General features: G+C 39.5%; 1 protein-coding gene across 1 annotated transcript in view; it reads right to left on the bottom strand.

Moving 5' to 3' along the window:
* Positions 1-2580: 2580 nt before the first annotated feature.
* LOC137631025 (uncharacterized) overlaps positions 2581-16418 on the bottom strand; it is a 71668-nt gene continuing 57830 nt past the window's right edge. Inside the window, exon 3 of the mRNA XM_068362580.1 lies at positions 2581-8860. Coding sequence (XP_068218681.1) covers positions 6457-8860 — 2404 coding nt within the window. The 3' untranslated portion in view covers positions 2581-6456. The remainder of the gene's footprint in view (positions 8861-16418) is intronic.

Here is a 16418-nt window from a genome sequence, read left to right as displayed (position 1 = left end):
TGCGGTTCCTGGTGCATGGTTTGGTCACAAGTGATCTCGTTCCCTCATACGAGAGGGAGGACCACTACTGGTCACACATCAACAAATCACAAGGAAAATGATTAAGCAGTTATGTATCTAGAGGTTAATAATCCCGAGGAGATGGATTATCGTATTCATGAACACCACGTGAGGGAATGTGTCGTCATTCAAAAGCAAGGAGACCGATGGTTCCTCTCGCCCCACCACAGATGAATTTATATCCCTTAGGAGGATAGACCAAGGTGTACCTCAATCGTCCAGTGGAAGGAAGAGGTGAAGGGTGGCACCCTTCATCCCAATCAACAATGAAAGTACATAATTTGGTACAAGATAAAGCACCGACAGCATGAGTTCAAGTCCCTGTACAGTATCACATAACGAGACACATTCCCAGTCTTGGTTGGTTCACGGTACCACACCATTTCTCTCGCACGTAAGCGGAGAGATTGGTTGGAGTCTTATGAAATTCCTGTTGATCAGTCTTTCTGGACTTCCTCAATGATATCTTCTTGGAAGTAGGAAAGTCTGAAAATCTAACAAAGACAAGGCAGAGGAGGAGGAGCACACGTGCTTCTTCCCAGCCTTCTTTCAAGTTTTATGGAAATTCACAACTATCCCACAGAAAATTATGCCATGGGTCTCTTCAAAAGTAGCAGACAACACTAGAATATGCCATGCATTTCAGTGTCTTCACTGGAGAAGCAGTCAGAAATCCTTATAAATCATGGTGGCTAAAAGAATAACCTTTGTCGTGCACCCACACAGTGAGGTGATGACTGCAAATAGTTATCCTCTTTCTTAAGGGTACAAAGATGAGAAGATTACAGTCAGCCCTCCATATCTGCAAGTTCTTTCTTTGCAATTTCGCGACAACCATACAATCCATTAAAAAAAAAAAAAAAAAAAAAAAAAACCATAAGCACTTTCGCAAGGCGCAACGATTTCAAATAAAACTTGCTCCTCTGTACAGGGCTCACTTATGCACCACACCCTTCTCCACCCAGCAAAATCTCTCATCTCACTCTGACTTGGTCTCAGTCTTGCGTGTTCATCTCCCACTTTGGTCTTTTTTTAGAAGAATCACCTTTATGTTTACATTCACTGGGTAATGTACTATAGATGTGTAATTCCTTACAATACTGCACAAGAGATGACACATCAGAAATTGCGGCATGCTTCAAGAATGTGTATTACTTTGTACGAAAATGGTTAGTGGTCTTTGTATGAAATATGTATACTTTGTTAATCTGAAATACTGTATTATATACATATTGTACAGTACAGTATTACATTTATGTATAGCATTGTTTATTAATCATACTGTACATAAATTACTATTGTACTCTACAAGAGTATTCAATCTAAAAGAAAAGCAACAGATAAAAACACCCAGGAAGATGGCAAGAAGTAAGTCTGTACTGTCCTGAGGATATAATCAAAGTGAGGGTTCCTCTACCTCGCTAAACTTATATGTACTTCTATAAAAGGTTAATAGTTTATATTACTTGGAAAAAATTAATGTTATAAATCCAATTTATTCAAAAGCCACATAAGATAAAATAAAATATACCCAGTTCTTTAGTTTTGAATTACACCAAACTCTCCTAAGATGCAGGTGTGCCCTCAAACAAACAAAAATTAATTCTTTAATACTGATGATTACTCATATGCAGGAACAGGTATGAGGAAGCCTCAGAATATTCCTGGGTTTTCAAAGGGAAAGATAGAAGTTTCATACTTCTCCAAAGATTGAGTCTAAGCAATAAACTTTAGGATAAAGGAGGACTACTTGGTGGAATACAAAACATCTTCTGACAGAGTCAGATTTAGCAACATCACAATTTTCAAAGTCACCTATATTTTTCCTAACTACACAAACCTGAGTTTTTTAATAGGAGTATGACCTAAGCGAAGCTGCAATGGAAGTTAAAAATTTAATGAGGTGGTTATAATTCTATCGGTCGATGGCAGGTAAGGCTGTTCATCTCCTACATACCAACGTTACTGTGGGTTTTTTCTACTGTACTTTACTATTTGTATAAATCTGAATTAAAATAACTGTATTGTACAAAGTTTAATACATAGTATATTTGCAAATACTAGGAGCATAATCTTTTTCATACATCCATAAAATCTAGGATCACCTATTACCCGCAGAATTAGCTTTCAGAAAGTCAGGGGCCAATGGCCTCTAAACATAATAACACCATGACCCCCAATAAGGGAAGGCTTCAAACCTACTCACAGATAAAGAGAACAGTCATTGGTAATTCTTTTAAATACAAAAATAAAATTTCATGCAACATAAACTACTATACTCACAAATATAATACAACAATGTGACAATTCTTTTAAATGCCAAGCTAAATAATCCCAATTGCAACATTTAATTCACCTTTAGAATCATAATCTTTAAAAAAAATAGACCATTCTACGACTGCTTCAGACATCTACTGCTATGTCAAGTTTTCAGGTATAAGCGCAGTGTTGACGTATAATTGCATTGCATGATGGAAATTGGTATTCAGAAGAGCACATACACTACATAAAACAACAACATACATCCTATTCTTTAATTTTCTGTACACATTACAAAGCAAATTATGAAAGACTACAATACACATGGTAGACCAAAATAAAATTTCACTAGTTTCATGGTGGATAAAAAATACAAATACTGTACAGTAATCATAATGGAATATATCTACAGTGGATGATACATAATATAAAATATATGATAAATTTAAAAGTAATTTGTATTTTTCATAACTATACAAACCTGAAGTTCTTTTCATAGGAGATGAAATCAGCACAGGCTTGCGTATGGCAATAAAAATTTTAATGAGGCCTTAGCAATCATTTCAGTTGCTGCCAGTGGTAGCGGGGAGAAGCACCCCCCCCACTCACTTATACATTTTTCACTTTGATAACTGCCGAGACTTTCTCCGAGGGTAGGCAATGGCGGGTAAAGTATGTACAAAGAACTTTAGGTTTGTAGTGTTAGGAAAAATACAAATTACTTTCAAATTTATCCTTTGTTCCTTCACTAATACAAATCTTTGTTTTTTACGAAAGAGATTCACCTCATAGTTGGTAGAAGTCCTTTAATCTGGCTGAAACTTTTTGACCCAGGGTCACTGCATACAAGCACGACAATGTGAGTAATGAGTATGCCGACACCTTGTAAACCAATGGCCTTTCAATACAAGCGGGTATATTTCACAGGTTTGTGAATACACCGGACATCTCACCTCACCTTCGTAAGGAAGTTGGGGACGTAACAGGCAATATATAAAAATATATATTCTAGATACAAGCTATTTGAGGCATACCTGCAAATCGAAGAGATCCAGCTGACAGGGTTTTCAGATGATGTGCCCCAAGAGAAGGGAAGATGAAGAAAAGAAAAAGGCGTCATTCTCTTTTAATTAATTTTAGACTAACACCCTAACCTCTGTCTTTGAACGACTGCTAATAGTCATGTGAGGGTTGAGGTAGCTCTATCACTTGCTGTGCAGGTACCACAAGACCTATTGAAATTATGATCCTGTGTGTTTTGTCTAGCAGTTAGTGGGTATTGAAGGAAGATTCTCTTCCATATACACATTTGTAGTTCCTGCATCACAGAAAAGTCCTTGAAAGCCAAGGATGTACTTATGGTTCTGTCATGTCATGTCTCTTACTGACAGAAGGGAGGTATTAATGGCACAGTTGATGACCTGCCTGATCCATGAGGATGTGTACGTAATCCCCCTCTTCTTGACTCTGCCCAAGCTGACAAGCAAGTACTTGATGCATGGGAAAAATTCTTGAATTTGTTCAAGTAGTACCTCATCTCTTACAAGACACAAAGTCCGCCGACCAGAATCACTGATTCGGAATTTGAGTCTAGCAACAAATTCAGGGTTGAAGCTGAAAATGACTTGCCCCCATACCTTAGAACTGCGATATTGTATGGGTGACCATGCAAGTCGCTAACACCTTAGTGGATGTTAAAGCGAGAGGAAACCATTTTCCAAGTTAAATCACGGTTCGAAGCCTCATGTAACAACTCATAAGTGCTCCTTTCTGGGATTAGACAACGTTCCGCAAAGGTGGTATCATTTCCGACTGAGGGCCAGCATTTTCAAATTCTGCATGAGCAATGATATATCTACCAAGGAATAAATAGCAACCCCTTTCAGTCTAGAGACTTGGCTTAAGACCGAGTAATAACCTTTACTGCTGAGACTGAACAGTGTTTTCCTCTCAGAGAAAAGGTATGAATTCCAGGATTAGGGGTACAGTACTGTACAGTGTTTTCCTGTACAGACACTCCTTCCACGATGCTAACCACTACAGATTGCCTATTTTGCCTGGAAGACTGAGGTCAAGGACCTCCTGAAGTAACCAGACATCTGTTTCATTACAGGTGGTGAAAACCTTCTCACAGTGAAATGCTGGATACACTTCAGGCACGAAGGCATACGGATCCCACTGTCTGATCGTAAATCTAAGCATGTGGTTGGTGTAGCAAGTTTTGGAGAGAAAGAACCTCCCTCAGAACCTCTGTCAGTAGCTGGTCAGGGTACCATTCTACATGTTGCTACAACAGGACTATCCACATCAGGGATACGTTGGTTGCGGATCTTAGGTTGTTGAGGTATTTCTTCATTAGGGAAAATGGGGGGAGGGGGAAAGGGCAGATGTCGCATTCATCCTACGGAAGCTTGAAAACGGTCTAAAGCACTACCTTTGCGTCTGGTACTAGCAAGCATCACACCAGAAACTCCCGGTTGAGGGTTGTCAAGGGCAGGTCTATTCTCAGCGAACCCCACAAAGTCGTTGAGAGAATGGTTGTTTTAAGCAAACCTCTCAGGTGAAAGGTTAGCTTTCACCTTTGGAACCGTGATCCAGGTTAGCTAGAAGCAGAATCACGTCGCGAAGAGTTGAGAGACAGATTGCTTTAAGCAAAACTCTCAAGTGAAAGGAAGTTTTCACCTTTGCCGCCGCAATCCAGGCTCAGAGATTGAATCATGGCGCGAGGTGTTGAGAGATCGATTGCATCAAGCATACCTCTCAGGTGAAAGGAAGTTTTCACCTTTGGCGATGGAATCCAGGCTTGCTAGGGCTTGAATTGCGTCACGAGGTGTTGAGAGATCGCTTGCATTAAACAAAACACACAGGTGAAAGGATAGGTTTCACCTTTGATGCCATCAGCCACTGGAACAGCTGCAAATATCAACGAAGAGCTCCAAAGAGCTAGAGTGCTCTCGTGTCAAAAAAGTGAGAATGCTTCTGAGCTGACTGGATAGATAAACCACCAAACTAGGACAGTGGGTTACGGAGCGACTCCATCTGCCGAAAAGCACAAAGGGTCGGTGGACTCAAGAGGGAGAAAAAGGCAAGCATATCTCTCAAGTGAAAGGCTAACTTCCGCTCGAGTGCCTGTGGGTGCCAAAAGGTAGCTTATAATGCTCACCTCCTAGCAATTTGATCACTGACCAAGCCAGGCAATTGGTCGCAGAGCAATTGCTGCCAATATTTGAGGATGAAAAGATTGATTCAACAGCACTTGCTAGGACACTAGCGTGTGTCCGCTGAAGGATCAGCATGAACAGACGAGGCAAATTTCCTCTCTAGAGGTTTCTGATCTTGAGACTTCAGGGAAGACTAATTCCAAGGAGGTACAGGTAAGCCACTGACTGACAGTTGTTCATCTTTGACCAACCAAAAGAGTTAATGGTGCCATGATGTTAATCAATTCTGCAACTCAAGAACAATATCTCCAAGACCCTAGTGCACCATACCTGGAATAAAACCATGAGTTCAGGGAAGGCTACTTCCAAGGGAGCATAGGAATGCCCCTGGCCCAGCAAGTGTTCACTTCTAACCAACCTAAAGTTATTAGAGTCCTGAAACTCAAGAATAAAATCCCTGAGATGCTAATGCATCTACAGAAATAAAACCAGGAGTAAAAGTTTCATTTGCCAAAGCCAGTGAATGTGGAAGAAGACATATATCTTCAATCAAAGCTAAGATCAAAGTGAAGAAGGTATGAGTGGGGGGGGGGGGGGTTGCTTCTCACCACTACCGCTGGTGACAACTAGAATGGTTGTTGACACCTCATTAGTTAAAATTTTTATTTGCTAGCTTACTCTGACTTCATCTCCTATGTAAAGAATGAAGGTTTTTATTTGTGAAGGAGCAAATAAAATTTACAAAAAAACACTCCATTTGGAGAACTCTTAAATTAAAGCATTATAAATGTATAGTACCAATATCTAAAAACGCATAAGCTCAAGGTACTACTATTGTACCCCTGAATCAAATGAGGTTAAACATTAAAATATACAAAAGTCCCTTCAAAACAAACCAGTATACTAAAATAAATTAAATCTTCCAAAAATTAATTTAACAATACTAAATCAATCCCAGTTTAGTAACCCACTTAATTTACTTCAAAATTTCCTTTGACTTACGTTTATCTAATTGGGCAAGGATAATGGGGCTCTCGATAGACGATAATCTATTGCGGTAAATCTTCCCTTTTCGAATGTTTGCTTTGTTTCCAATCATACCAGTAATAACAGGAGAGTCAAAATGTTCATCTATTACAAACAAACTTTTGCTTATAAAATCCACTTCACACGATTCACCATCAATTTTCACAGAAGGCTGGTGGGCATTGTTACATACATTTTCTGACCTCTTTATATCCACACTAGATTCATGGTTTACTGGTGTCAATCTGTTTATAGTATTGGTAACTACCACATTACCATTCTGCAACATTTGTGAAGATATCTGACCCCTATTACTTAACATATCCACTGCTATATTTTCCTTAAGGGAAAGATATGTAGTCCCATTTTCAGGAGGACTATCATTGGTATCATTAGATTCACAAGTTGACTTTACCTTTTCAGAAGTTCTACAACTACTCCCTTTTGTAGAGGCCAGACCTACACTATGGCCTTTATTCTTCTTGACTGACCCTTTTTTACTTGTAATAAGTCCTGCCATTAGCTCTGCTTTTGGGTCTGAATGAGAGAGTACATTTGAACTGCTATCACAGACTTCTTGAGATATGCTATATTCGTCACTAGTACCCTTTACATACTCATTCTTGCTTCCACATAAATCATTATAAACACTGCTGAGGCCTCTGTTCCTCTCACCATCTGATATTGCTGAGGACAAAGGCGATGATGGATTATTTGAGGACAAAGGACTGAAAAGTGGAGCTCTGGCAAGCTGTGCTGATCTCCTACGCGTAATCCTTCTTGGACCCTCAAACTTTAAATTCTTTTGCATTAAATTAAATTCAGATTCTCTTTCAGACTGAAGTGACAGTGCAGCCATTTGTGTACAAGGAGAAGTTGGGGAGTGTGATGTCTTCAGAGTATTTTGCCCAACTACGTCCACAACTGCAAAATCTGGATTACCCTCATTTAGCTCTTCACTGGAGGTATTAAAGCAAGAAAATGGGGATGAGCGGCCACTGCCAATATTTGGCGACTGGTTTGGAGTCTTCAAAACTTCTGGGCTAGAAATTTCTATTATTTTTCGATAGAGAGGGCGCTTCACACCAGATACACGACGTTTTCCAGGCTTCTTTCCAAATCCAGATTTATTAAGATTAATTGATTGAAAACTTGAGTTAGATTGTTTTTGTGCCAATGATATTTCACGGCATGATAACATATCTGCTATACCACTAGAACTTTCAACGTCAAATTTGATAGCATTCGTCTTTTTAAACAAGTTATTTCCAATAACATGTTCATCAAGCTTCCTACTAGAATCATCTTTGACGACACTGAATTTCATATCACCTCTCTTCTTCTGGCACTGGTCATCTTTAGATTCACTTTGTCTCTTAAGAGTAAGTTCTTGATGTTTTGTTTTCTTTACAATTTTTTTATCGTTCAAAACACTTCTTCGTTTTGGAGCTATTTTAACTTCTGTCCTTTCATCTGGTTCAAAATAATTAGATTTTCCTTCTATTGCAATTCTTGCTAACCCCAATGACTTGTCTTCATCATCCTTAAGTAAAACTGGCAAATCCTCAAACTCCTCATCCATTTTAGTTAGCGGTCGGGGCAGTAAAATACCTGAGAACTTCTCTGAGCGCCGTCTCGATTTTTTCTGATGGGAAACTGCAGGAAGCGTGTTTTGTTTCTCATCGGTAAAGGGAAGAGGTTCAATATCTTCCATTAAAGCATTATGTGGGATGTTTCCCTCTTCTGAGCTATCTGCTGTCATCTTCATCGAAGAAATATTTCTTATCATATCATTTAAAGAAGAATCCTCAATATCAGGTTTAATTATGTTACCAATGTAAAAACTAGATGAGCTCTTACAAGAATGAGTACTCTGGATATTCTCATTTTGATCATCCTCATCTGACAACACGGCAAGAATTGTCTTGAGAGCATCGTCAGATACAACTCCTTTAGGAATTTTGACACCAGTTAACTGTTTCATTTTTTTTGCACGATCTTTTCGTACCTTAACTTTGTGTTTAGAAGGATGATAGTAGTCGGCAAAAGCACAAAACCGTTTCCATTTTTTGACACTCATCATCTGCAGCTGAGATTCAGTTTCACTAACTTTTCCTGGAGCCCTTGCATTCTTACTTCGACAACGATTTGCTCCTTTCACTGGAGATTCAAATATAGTCTCCAGTAAGGAAGGACAGACACAGACATCTTTTGCATTCTCTTGACAATACAAACTTTCAATATTTACTTCAGCTTTCCTTTTGGATCCCCTTTTCTTCTCCTCCCTACCTTTAGCAATGTCATCTTCAAATTCATCTTCCGAGTAGTCTATTCGTTGTGGTCTTGCACGTAAGCTGAAATAAACCATGAAATATAATATGACTAATTTCATTTTTCAAGATAAACTGAACTGTCTAAACATTATTAATCTGAAATAGAAATAAACCCAATCATTTCCTCTTCATATCTTGAGCAAATAAAAAGGAGTAAAGATATAATTTTTACACAAAAGAAAGTCACAACATTCAAAGAAAGACTTAAATTAAAAAAAAACATCCTAAGAGTGGTATATCAGCTAATCAATTCTCAACTAGTAAAAGAAAATTTTCCTTTTTGGATATCTAGAGCTTTGATCTACTCTTCTACTGCCAAAAAAAAAAAAAAAAAAAAAAAAAAAAAACTGAATATACAAATTTCTTAATTAAAACTTGGTTGTTGTTTTTTTCTCTCTTTAAACCTTATGATATATTTACTATTTTTATCTTCTTTATATTTCCTTCTTTATCTGATGTCAGCTTATCAACACAAAAATAATTCCATCACTAGATACATACTAACCAATACAGAAAAGAGAGCGTGCCCACCACCAAAATAGTTCAAACACCACGAATCTAATTAGCTTACTACTGCTCCGACAATCGCCTTCACTAACAACAACACGTGACCTGACGTCACTGTGAAATCACATAAAGAAATCGTTTCTTCACTAATTATCACTATATTGCCTAATTACTTATCATAAATAAATCTCTTGATGTTTTTCTCACAATCTTCTCTATATATCTATATTAACCCTTTAATATTATCATTATTATTATTATTATTATTATTATTACTAGCTAAGCTACAACCCTAGTTCGAAAAGCAGGATGCTATAAGCCCAAGGGCTCCAACAGGGTAAAATAGCCCAGTGAGGAAAGGAAATATGGATACAGTATAAATAAATGAATAGGAAGTAATGAACAACTGAAATAAAATATTCTAAAAACATTAACAACATTAAAACAGATTTTTCATATATATCTATACTAGATAAAGACTTATGTCAGGTTGTTCAACATAAAAATGTTTGCTGCAAGTTTGAACTTTTGAAGTTCCACCGATTTAACCACCCTATTGGGAAGATCATTCTGCAACTTGGCTACAGCTGGAATAAATCTTCTAGAATACTATGTAGTACTGTATTGAGCTTCATAATGGAGAAGACCTGATTATTAGAATTAACTGCATGCCTAGTATTACTAACACGATGGAACTGTCTGGGAAGATCTTGATGTAAAGGATGGTCAGAATTATAAAAAATCTTATGCAACATGCATAATGAACTAATTGAACGATGGTGCCAAAGATTAATATCTAGATCAGGAATATGAAATTTAATAGACCATAAGTTCCTGTCCAACATATTAAGATGAGAATCAACAGATGAAGACCAGACAGGAGAACAATAATAAAAAAAAAAAAAGGTAGAATGAAAGAATTCAAACTTCTTCAGAATAGATTGATCACCGAAAATCTTAAGAGACTTTCTCAATAAGCCAATTTTTTGTGCTATTGAAAAAGACACAGACCTATTGTGTTTCTCAAAAGTAAATTTTCTGTCAAGAATCACACCTAAAATTCTAAAAGTCATACAAAGTTAAAGAAACATTATCAATGCTGAGATCCGGATGTTGAGGAGCCACTGTCCTTGACCTACTTAAAATCATACTTTGAGTTTTGCTAGGATTCAACTTCATATTCCCTAATTTGCATCATGCATTAATGTTAGCTAGATCTCTATTAAGGGATTCAGCAAGCTCAGATCTACATTTAGGAGATGGAATTGATGCAAAGAGAGTACCATCACCTGCTTATACAACAAGGTTGTTTTCTAAGTCAAATCACATGTCATGTGTATATAGTATGAAAAGTAATGGGCCAAGAACACTACCCTGAGGAACTCTGGATATCACATTCCTATACTCACTATGGTGCCCATCAACAACAACTCTTTGAGATCTATTACTTAAAAATTCATTAATGATGCTAAGAAATGACCCACCCACTCCCAACTATTTGAGTTTGAAAACAAGGGCCTCATGATTAACACAGTCAAAGGCAGCACTAAAATCAAGGCCAATCATACGAACTTCCTGACCACAATCAAGGGATTTCTGTACACCATTGGAGATTGTATGAAGGGCATCACATGCTCCAAGGACTACGAAAACTAAATTGCTAACTAGGGAACAGATGATTACCTTCAGCAAACCTATTAAGATGTTTTGCCAAAAGACATTCACAAACTTTACATAATACGGAAGTTATGGAATTGGGCAATAATCAGTTTGACTTGAGCTACCACAAACACATTTACAAAGTGGAGTAACATTACTAATTCTCTAACATGTGCTAAAACCTCCTCTTCTTGCTAACTTGCGCAAAATAACAAATAACTTTGGAGCTAAGAAATCTGCAGCCTACTGTATATAAAAAACAAAGGAAAAATACCATTTGGGTCTACATCATAATCATCAAGGTCAAGCAAGGGAGCTTTAATTTCACGAGATTAAAAAGCTAAAGTAGTTAGTTTAGCCTGAGGAAAACAGGAATGAGGAAGTTCGAGTTTCTCATTACCCTGCTTACTGTCAAACACATCAGCCAAAATGGTTGCCTTTTCCTTTAGACAGTGAGTGACAGCACCATCTGGTTTAAGTAAAGGAGGAACTATTACGTTGACACCAATTATTATTATTAATATTATCAATATCCAAGCTACAACCCTAGTTGGAAAAGCAAGATGCTATAAACCCAAGGGCTCCAATAGGAAAAAATAGCCCAGTAAGGAAAGGAAATAAGGAAATAAATAAATGATGAGAACAAATTAACAATAAATTTTAAAAATAGTAACACCGCAAAAACTATAAAAAGATTTATGTCAGCCTGTTCAACATAAAAACATTTGCTGCAACTTTGAACTTTTGAAGTTTTACTGATTCAACTACCCGATTAGGAAGATCATTCCACAACTTGGTCACAGCTGGAATAAAACTTCTAGAATACTGCGTAGTATTTAGCCTCATGTTGGAGAAGGCCTGGCTATTAGAATTAACTGCCTGCCTAGTATTACCAACAGGACAGAATTGTCGAGGAAGTTTCTGTCCAACAAATCAAGATGAGAATCAGCAGCTGAAGACCAGACAGAACAATACTCAAAACAAGACTTTCTCAATAAGCCAATTTTTTGTGCAATGGAAGAAGACACAGACCTAATGTGTTTCTCAAAAGTAAATTTCCTGTCAAGAATCACACCTAAAATTTTAAAAGAGTAATACAAAATTAAAGAAACATTGTCAATACTGAGATCCGGATGTTGAGGAGCCACTGTCCTTGACCTACTTACAATCATACTTTGAGTTTTGTTAGGATTCAACTTCATACCCCATAATTTGCACCATGCACTAATTTTAGCTAGATCTCTATTAAGGGATTCACCAACCCCAGATCTACATTCAGGGGATGGAATTGATGCAAAGAGAGTAGCATCATCTGCATATGCAACAAGCTTGTTTTCTAGGCCAAACCACATGCCATGTATATATAGTATGAAAAGTAATGGACCAAGAACACTACCCTATGGAACACCAGATATCACATTCCTATAATCACTATGGTGCCCATCAACAACAACTCTCCGAGATATATTACTTAAAAAATCAATACTAATGCTAAGAAACGACCCACCCACTCCCAACTGTTCAAGTTTGAAAACAAGGGCCTCATGATTAACATGGTCAAAGGCCAATCATACAAACTTCCTGACCACAATTAAGGGATTTCTGTACAGCATTGGAGATTGTAAGATGGGCATCACATGCTCCAAGGCCTTTACGATAACCAAATTGCAAACTAGGGAATAGATGGTTACCTTCAGCAAATCTATTAAGACGTTTTGCCAGAAGACGTTCAAAAGCTTTAGATGATATGGGAGTTATGGAAATTGGGCGATAATCAGTTGGACTTGAGCTACCACAAACACATTTACATAGAGGAGTAACATTACCAATTCTCCAACAAGTGCTAAAAGGTCCTCTTCTTGCTGACTTGTGCAAAATAACAGATACCTTTGGAGCTAAGAAATCTGCAGTCTTTATAAAAACAAAGGAAAAATAACATTTGGGTCTCCACGTCCATAAGCATCAAAGTCCATCAACAGAGCTTTAATTTCACGAGATCGAAAAGCTAAACTAGTTAGTTTAGCCTTAGGAAAACAGGAATGAGGAAGTATGTTATTTTGATTATAAAATAAATTTTTGAATATACTTACCCGGTGATTATATAGCTGCAACTCTGTTGCTCGACAGACAACTCTACGGAAAAACTCGCCAGCGATCGCTACACAGGTTGCGGGTGTGTCCAACAGCGCCATCTGCCGACCAGATACCCAGCTCTCAATGTAAACAAAGACTCAATTTTCTCCTCGTCCCACTGCGTCTCTATTGGGGAGGAAGGGAGGGTCATTTAATTTATAATCACCGGGTAAGTATATTCAAAAATTTATTTTATAATCAAAATAACATTTTTCAATATTTAACTTAGCTGGTGATTATATAGCTGATTCACACCCAGGATGGTGGGTAGAGACCAGTAATATATGTTTACACTTTTATGAGCTAAGAGTTTTTTATTTCATTTTAGAAGTTATCAAAATAACAAAAACAAAATAAATAGGTACCTGGTAAGGAAGTCGACTTGAACAATTACTCTGCCTTTTAAGTACGTCTTCCTTACGGAGCCTCGCGATCCTCTTAGGATGCTGATCGACCCCTAGGATCTGAAGTATCAAGGGTTGCAACCCATACAACAGGACCTCATCAAACCCCTAATCTAGGCGCTCTCAAGAAATGACTTTGACCACCCGCCAAATCAACCAGGATGCGAAAGGCTTCTTAGCCTTCCGGACAACCCATAAAAAAACAACATTTCAAGAGACAGATTAAAAGGATAAGGAATTAGGGAATTGTAGTGGTTGAGCCCTCACCCACTACTGCACTCGCTGCTACGAATGGTCCCAGTGTGTAGCAGTTCTTGTAAAGAGACTGGACATCTTTCAAGTAAAATGACGCGAACACTGACTTGCTTCTCCAATAGGTTGCGTCCATTATACTTTGCAGAGATATATTTTTCTTAAAGGCCACGGAAGTTGTTACAGCTCTAACTTCGTGCGTCTTCACCTTAAGCAAAGTTCGGTCTTCCTCACTCAGATGTGAATGAGCTTCTCGTATTAACAATCTGATAAAGTCTGACCAAGCATTCTTTGACATAGGCAAGGATGGTTTCTTAACTGAACACCATAAAGCTTCAGATTGGCCTTGTAAAGGTTTAGTACGCTTTAAATAGAACTTAAGAGCTCTAACAGGGCATAAGACTCTTTCTAGTTCATTGCCTACGATCTCCGATAAGCTGGGGATATCGAAAGATTTAGGCCAAGGCCGAGAAGGCAGCTCATTTTTGGCTAGAAAACAAAGTTGCAGCGAACAAGTGGCTTTTTCTGACGAAAATCCGATGTTCTTGCTGAAGGCATGAATCTCACTGACTCTTTTAGCCGAGGCTAAGCATACCAGGAAAAGAGTCTTAAGAGTGAGATCTTTCAGGGAGGCTGATTGTAACGGCTCCAACCTGTCTGACATGAAGAATCTTAGTACCACGTCTAAATTCCATCCAGGGGTAGCCAAATGACGCTCCTTGGTGGTCTCAAAAGACTTAAGGAGGTCTTGCAGATCTTTATGTTTGGAAAGATCTAAGCCTCTATGCCGGAAGACCGATGCCAACATGCTTCTGTAGCCCTTGATAGTGGGAGCTGAAAGGGATCGTCCTTTTCTCAGGTATAAGAGAAAAACAGCTATTTGAGCTACAGAGGTACTGGTCGAGGATACAGAAACTGACTTGCACCAGTCTCGGAAGACTTCCCACTTCGATTGGTAGACTCTAATGGAAGACGCTCTCCTTGCTCTAGCAATCGCACTGGCTGCTTCCTTCGAAAAGCCTCTAGCTCTCGAGAGTCTTTCGATAGTCTGAAGGCAGTCAGACGAAGAGCGTGGAGGCTTTGGAGTACCTTCTTTACGTGTGGCTGACGTAGAAGGTCTACCCTTAGAGGAAGACTACTGGGAACGTCTACTAACCATCGAAGTATCTCGGTGAACCATTCTCTCGCGGGCCAGAGGGAAGCAACTAACGTCAACCTTGTCCCTTCGTGAGAGGCGAACTTCTGCAGTACCTTGTTGACAATCTTGAACGGTGGGAATGCGTAGAGATCCAGATGTGACCAATCTAGGAGGAAAGCATCTATATGTATTGCTGCTGGGTCCAGGACTGGAGAGCAATAGATTGGAAGCCTCTTGGTCAGCGAGGTTGCAAAGAGATCTATGGATGGTTTTACCCCAAGTGGCCCAAAGTCTCTTGCACACATCCTTGTGGAGGGTCCATTCGGTTGGAATTACTTGCCCTTTCCGACTGAGACAATCTGCTATGACGTTCAAGACGCCTTGGATGAACCTCGTTACTAGGGAGATGTCTTGACCTTTTGACCAGATGAGCAGGTCCCTTGCGATCTCGTACAACGTCAGTGAGTGGGTACCTCCTTGTTTGGAGATGTACGCCAAGGCCGTGGTGATGTCCGAGTTAACTTCCACCACTTTGCCTCGAAGGAGAGACTTGAAGCTTTTCAAGGCCAGATGTACTGCCAACAGCTCCTTGCAGTTGATATGCATGCTCCTCTGACTCGAGTTCCACAGTCCTGAGCATTCCCGACCGTCTAGTGTCGCGCCCCAGCCCACGTCCGATGCGTCCGAGAAGAGAACGTGGTTGGGAGTCTGAACAGCCAGGGGAAGACCCTCTCTTAGGTTGATATTGTCCTTCCACCAAGTCAGACAAGACTTTATCTTTTCGGAAACCGGGATCGAGACCGCTTCTAGCGTCTTGTCTTTTTTCCAGTGAAAAGCTAGATGGTATTGAAGAGGACGGAGGTGTAGTCTTCCTAGTGACACAAATTGTTCCACGGATGACAGCGTCCCTACCAGACTCATCCACAGCCTGACTGAGCAGCGTTCCTTCTTCAGCATCTTCTGGATGGATAACAGGGCTTGATCTATTCTGGGGGCTGATCGTCTTGTTGTTCAGCAACGTCCTCATCAGAGGGTTCCTCATCCGAAAACTGATGAGGAAACGGCAACGGAGTGGGCAACGTCTGGCTCGCTGAGTCCGGTCGCACTGGTGCATGCGTGACGGAGCCGGACGCAACATCATGGAACTGCTGCACAGTCTGTGAACTGTCAACAACCATGGGTGCGCGAGGAAGCACAGCGTCAACCCGAGACTGTCTAGACCGTCTGGGTTGTGCAGTCAACACCCTACCGGGTTGCTGAGGTTGACGCACTGCGTCAAAACAAGTCACCTCTGCTGGTTGTTGAACGTCCTGAACGTCAACAACCACCTCCGAGCGTCGCTTAACGTCAACGTGCGGCTGGCAACCCACACTGGGTCGCATCGGTGGAGGAACCACCTCAACTGGCAGACGCGAGTAGGTTACCTCAGCGTCAACAGGGCACACAACCGACCGGTTGGAAGGTTGTTGGCCAGAAGGTTCGGTAG

This window comes from Palaemon carinicauda, chromosome 39 (assembly GCF_036898095.1).
Source record: "Palaemon carinicauda isolate YSFRI2023 chromosome 39, ASM3689809v2, whole genome shotgun sequence".
NCBI lineage: Eukaryota > Metazoa > Arthropoda > Malacostraca > Decapoda > Palaemonidae > Palaemon > Palaemon carinicauda.
Note: the sequence above shows the minus strand (reverse complement) of the source record. Positions and strands in the feature narration are given on the sequence as shown.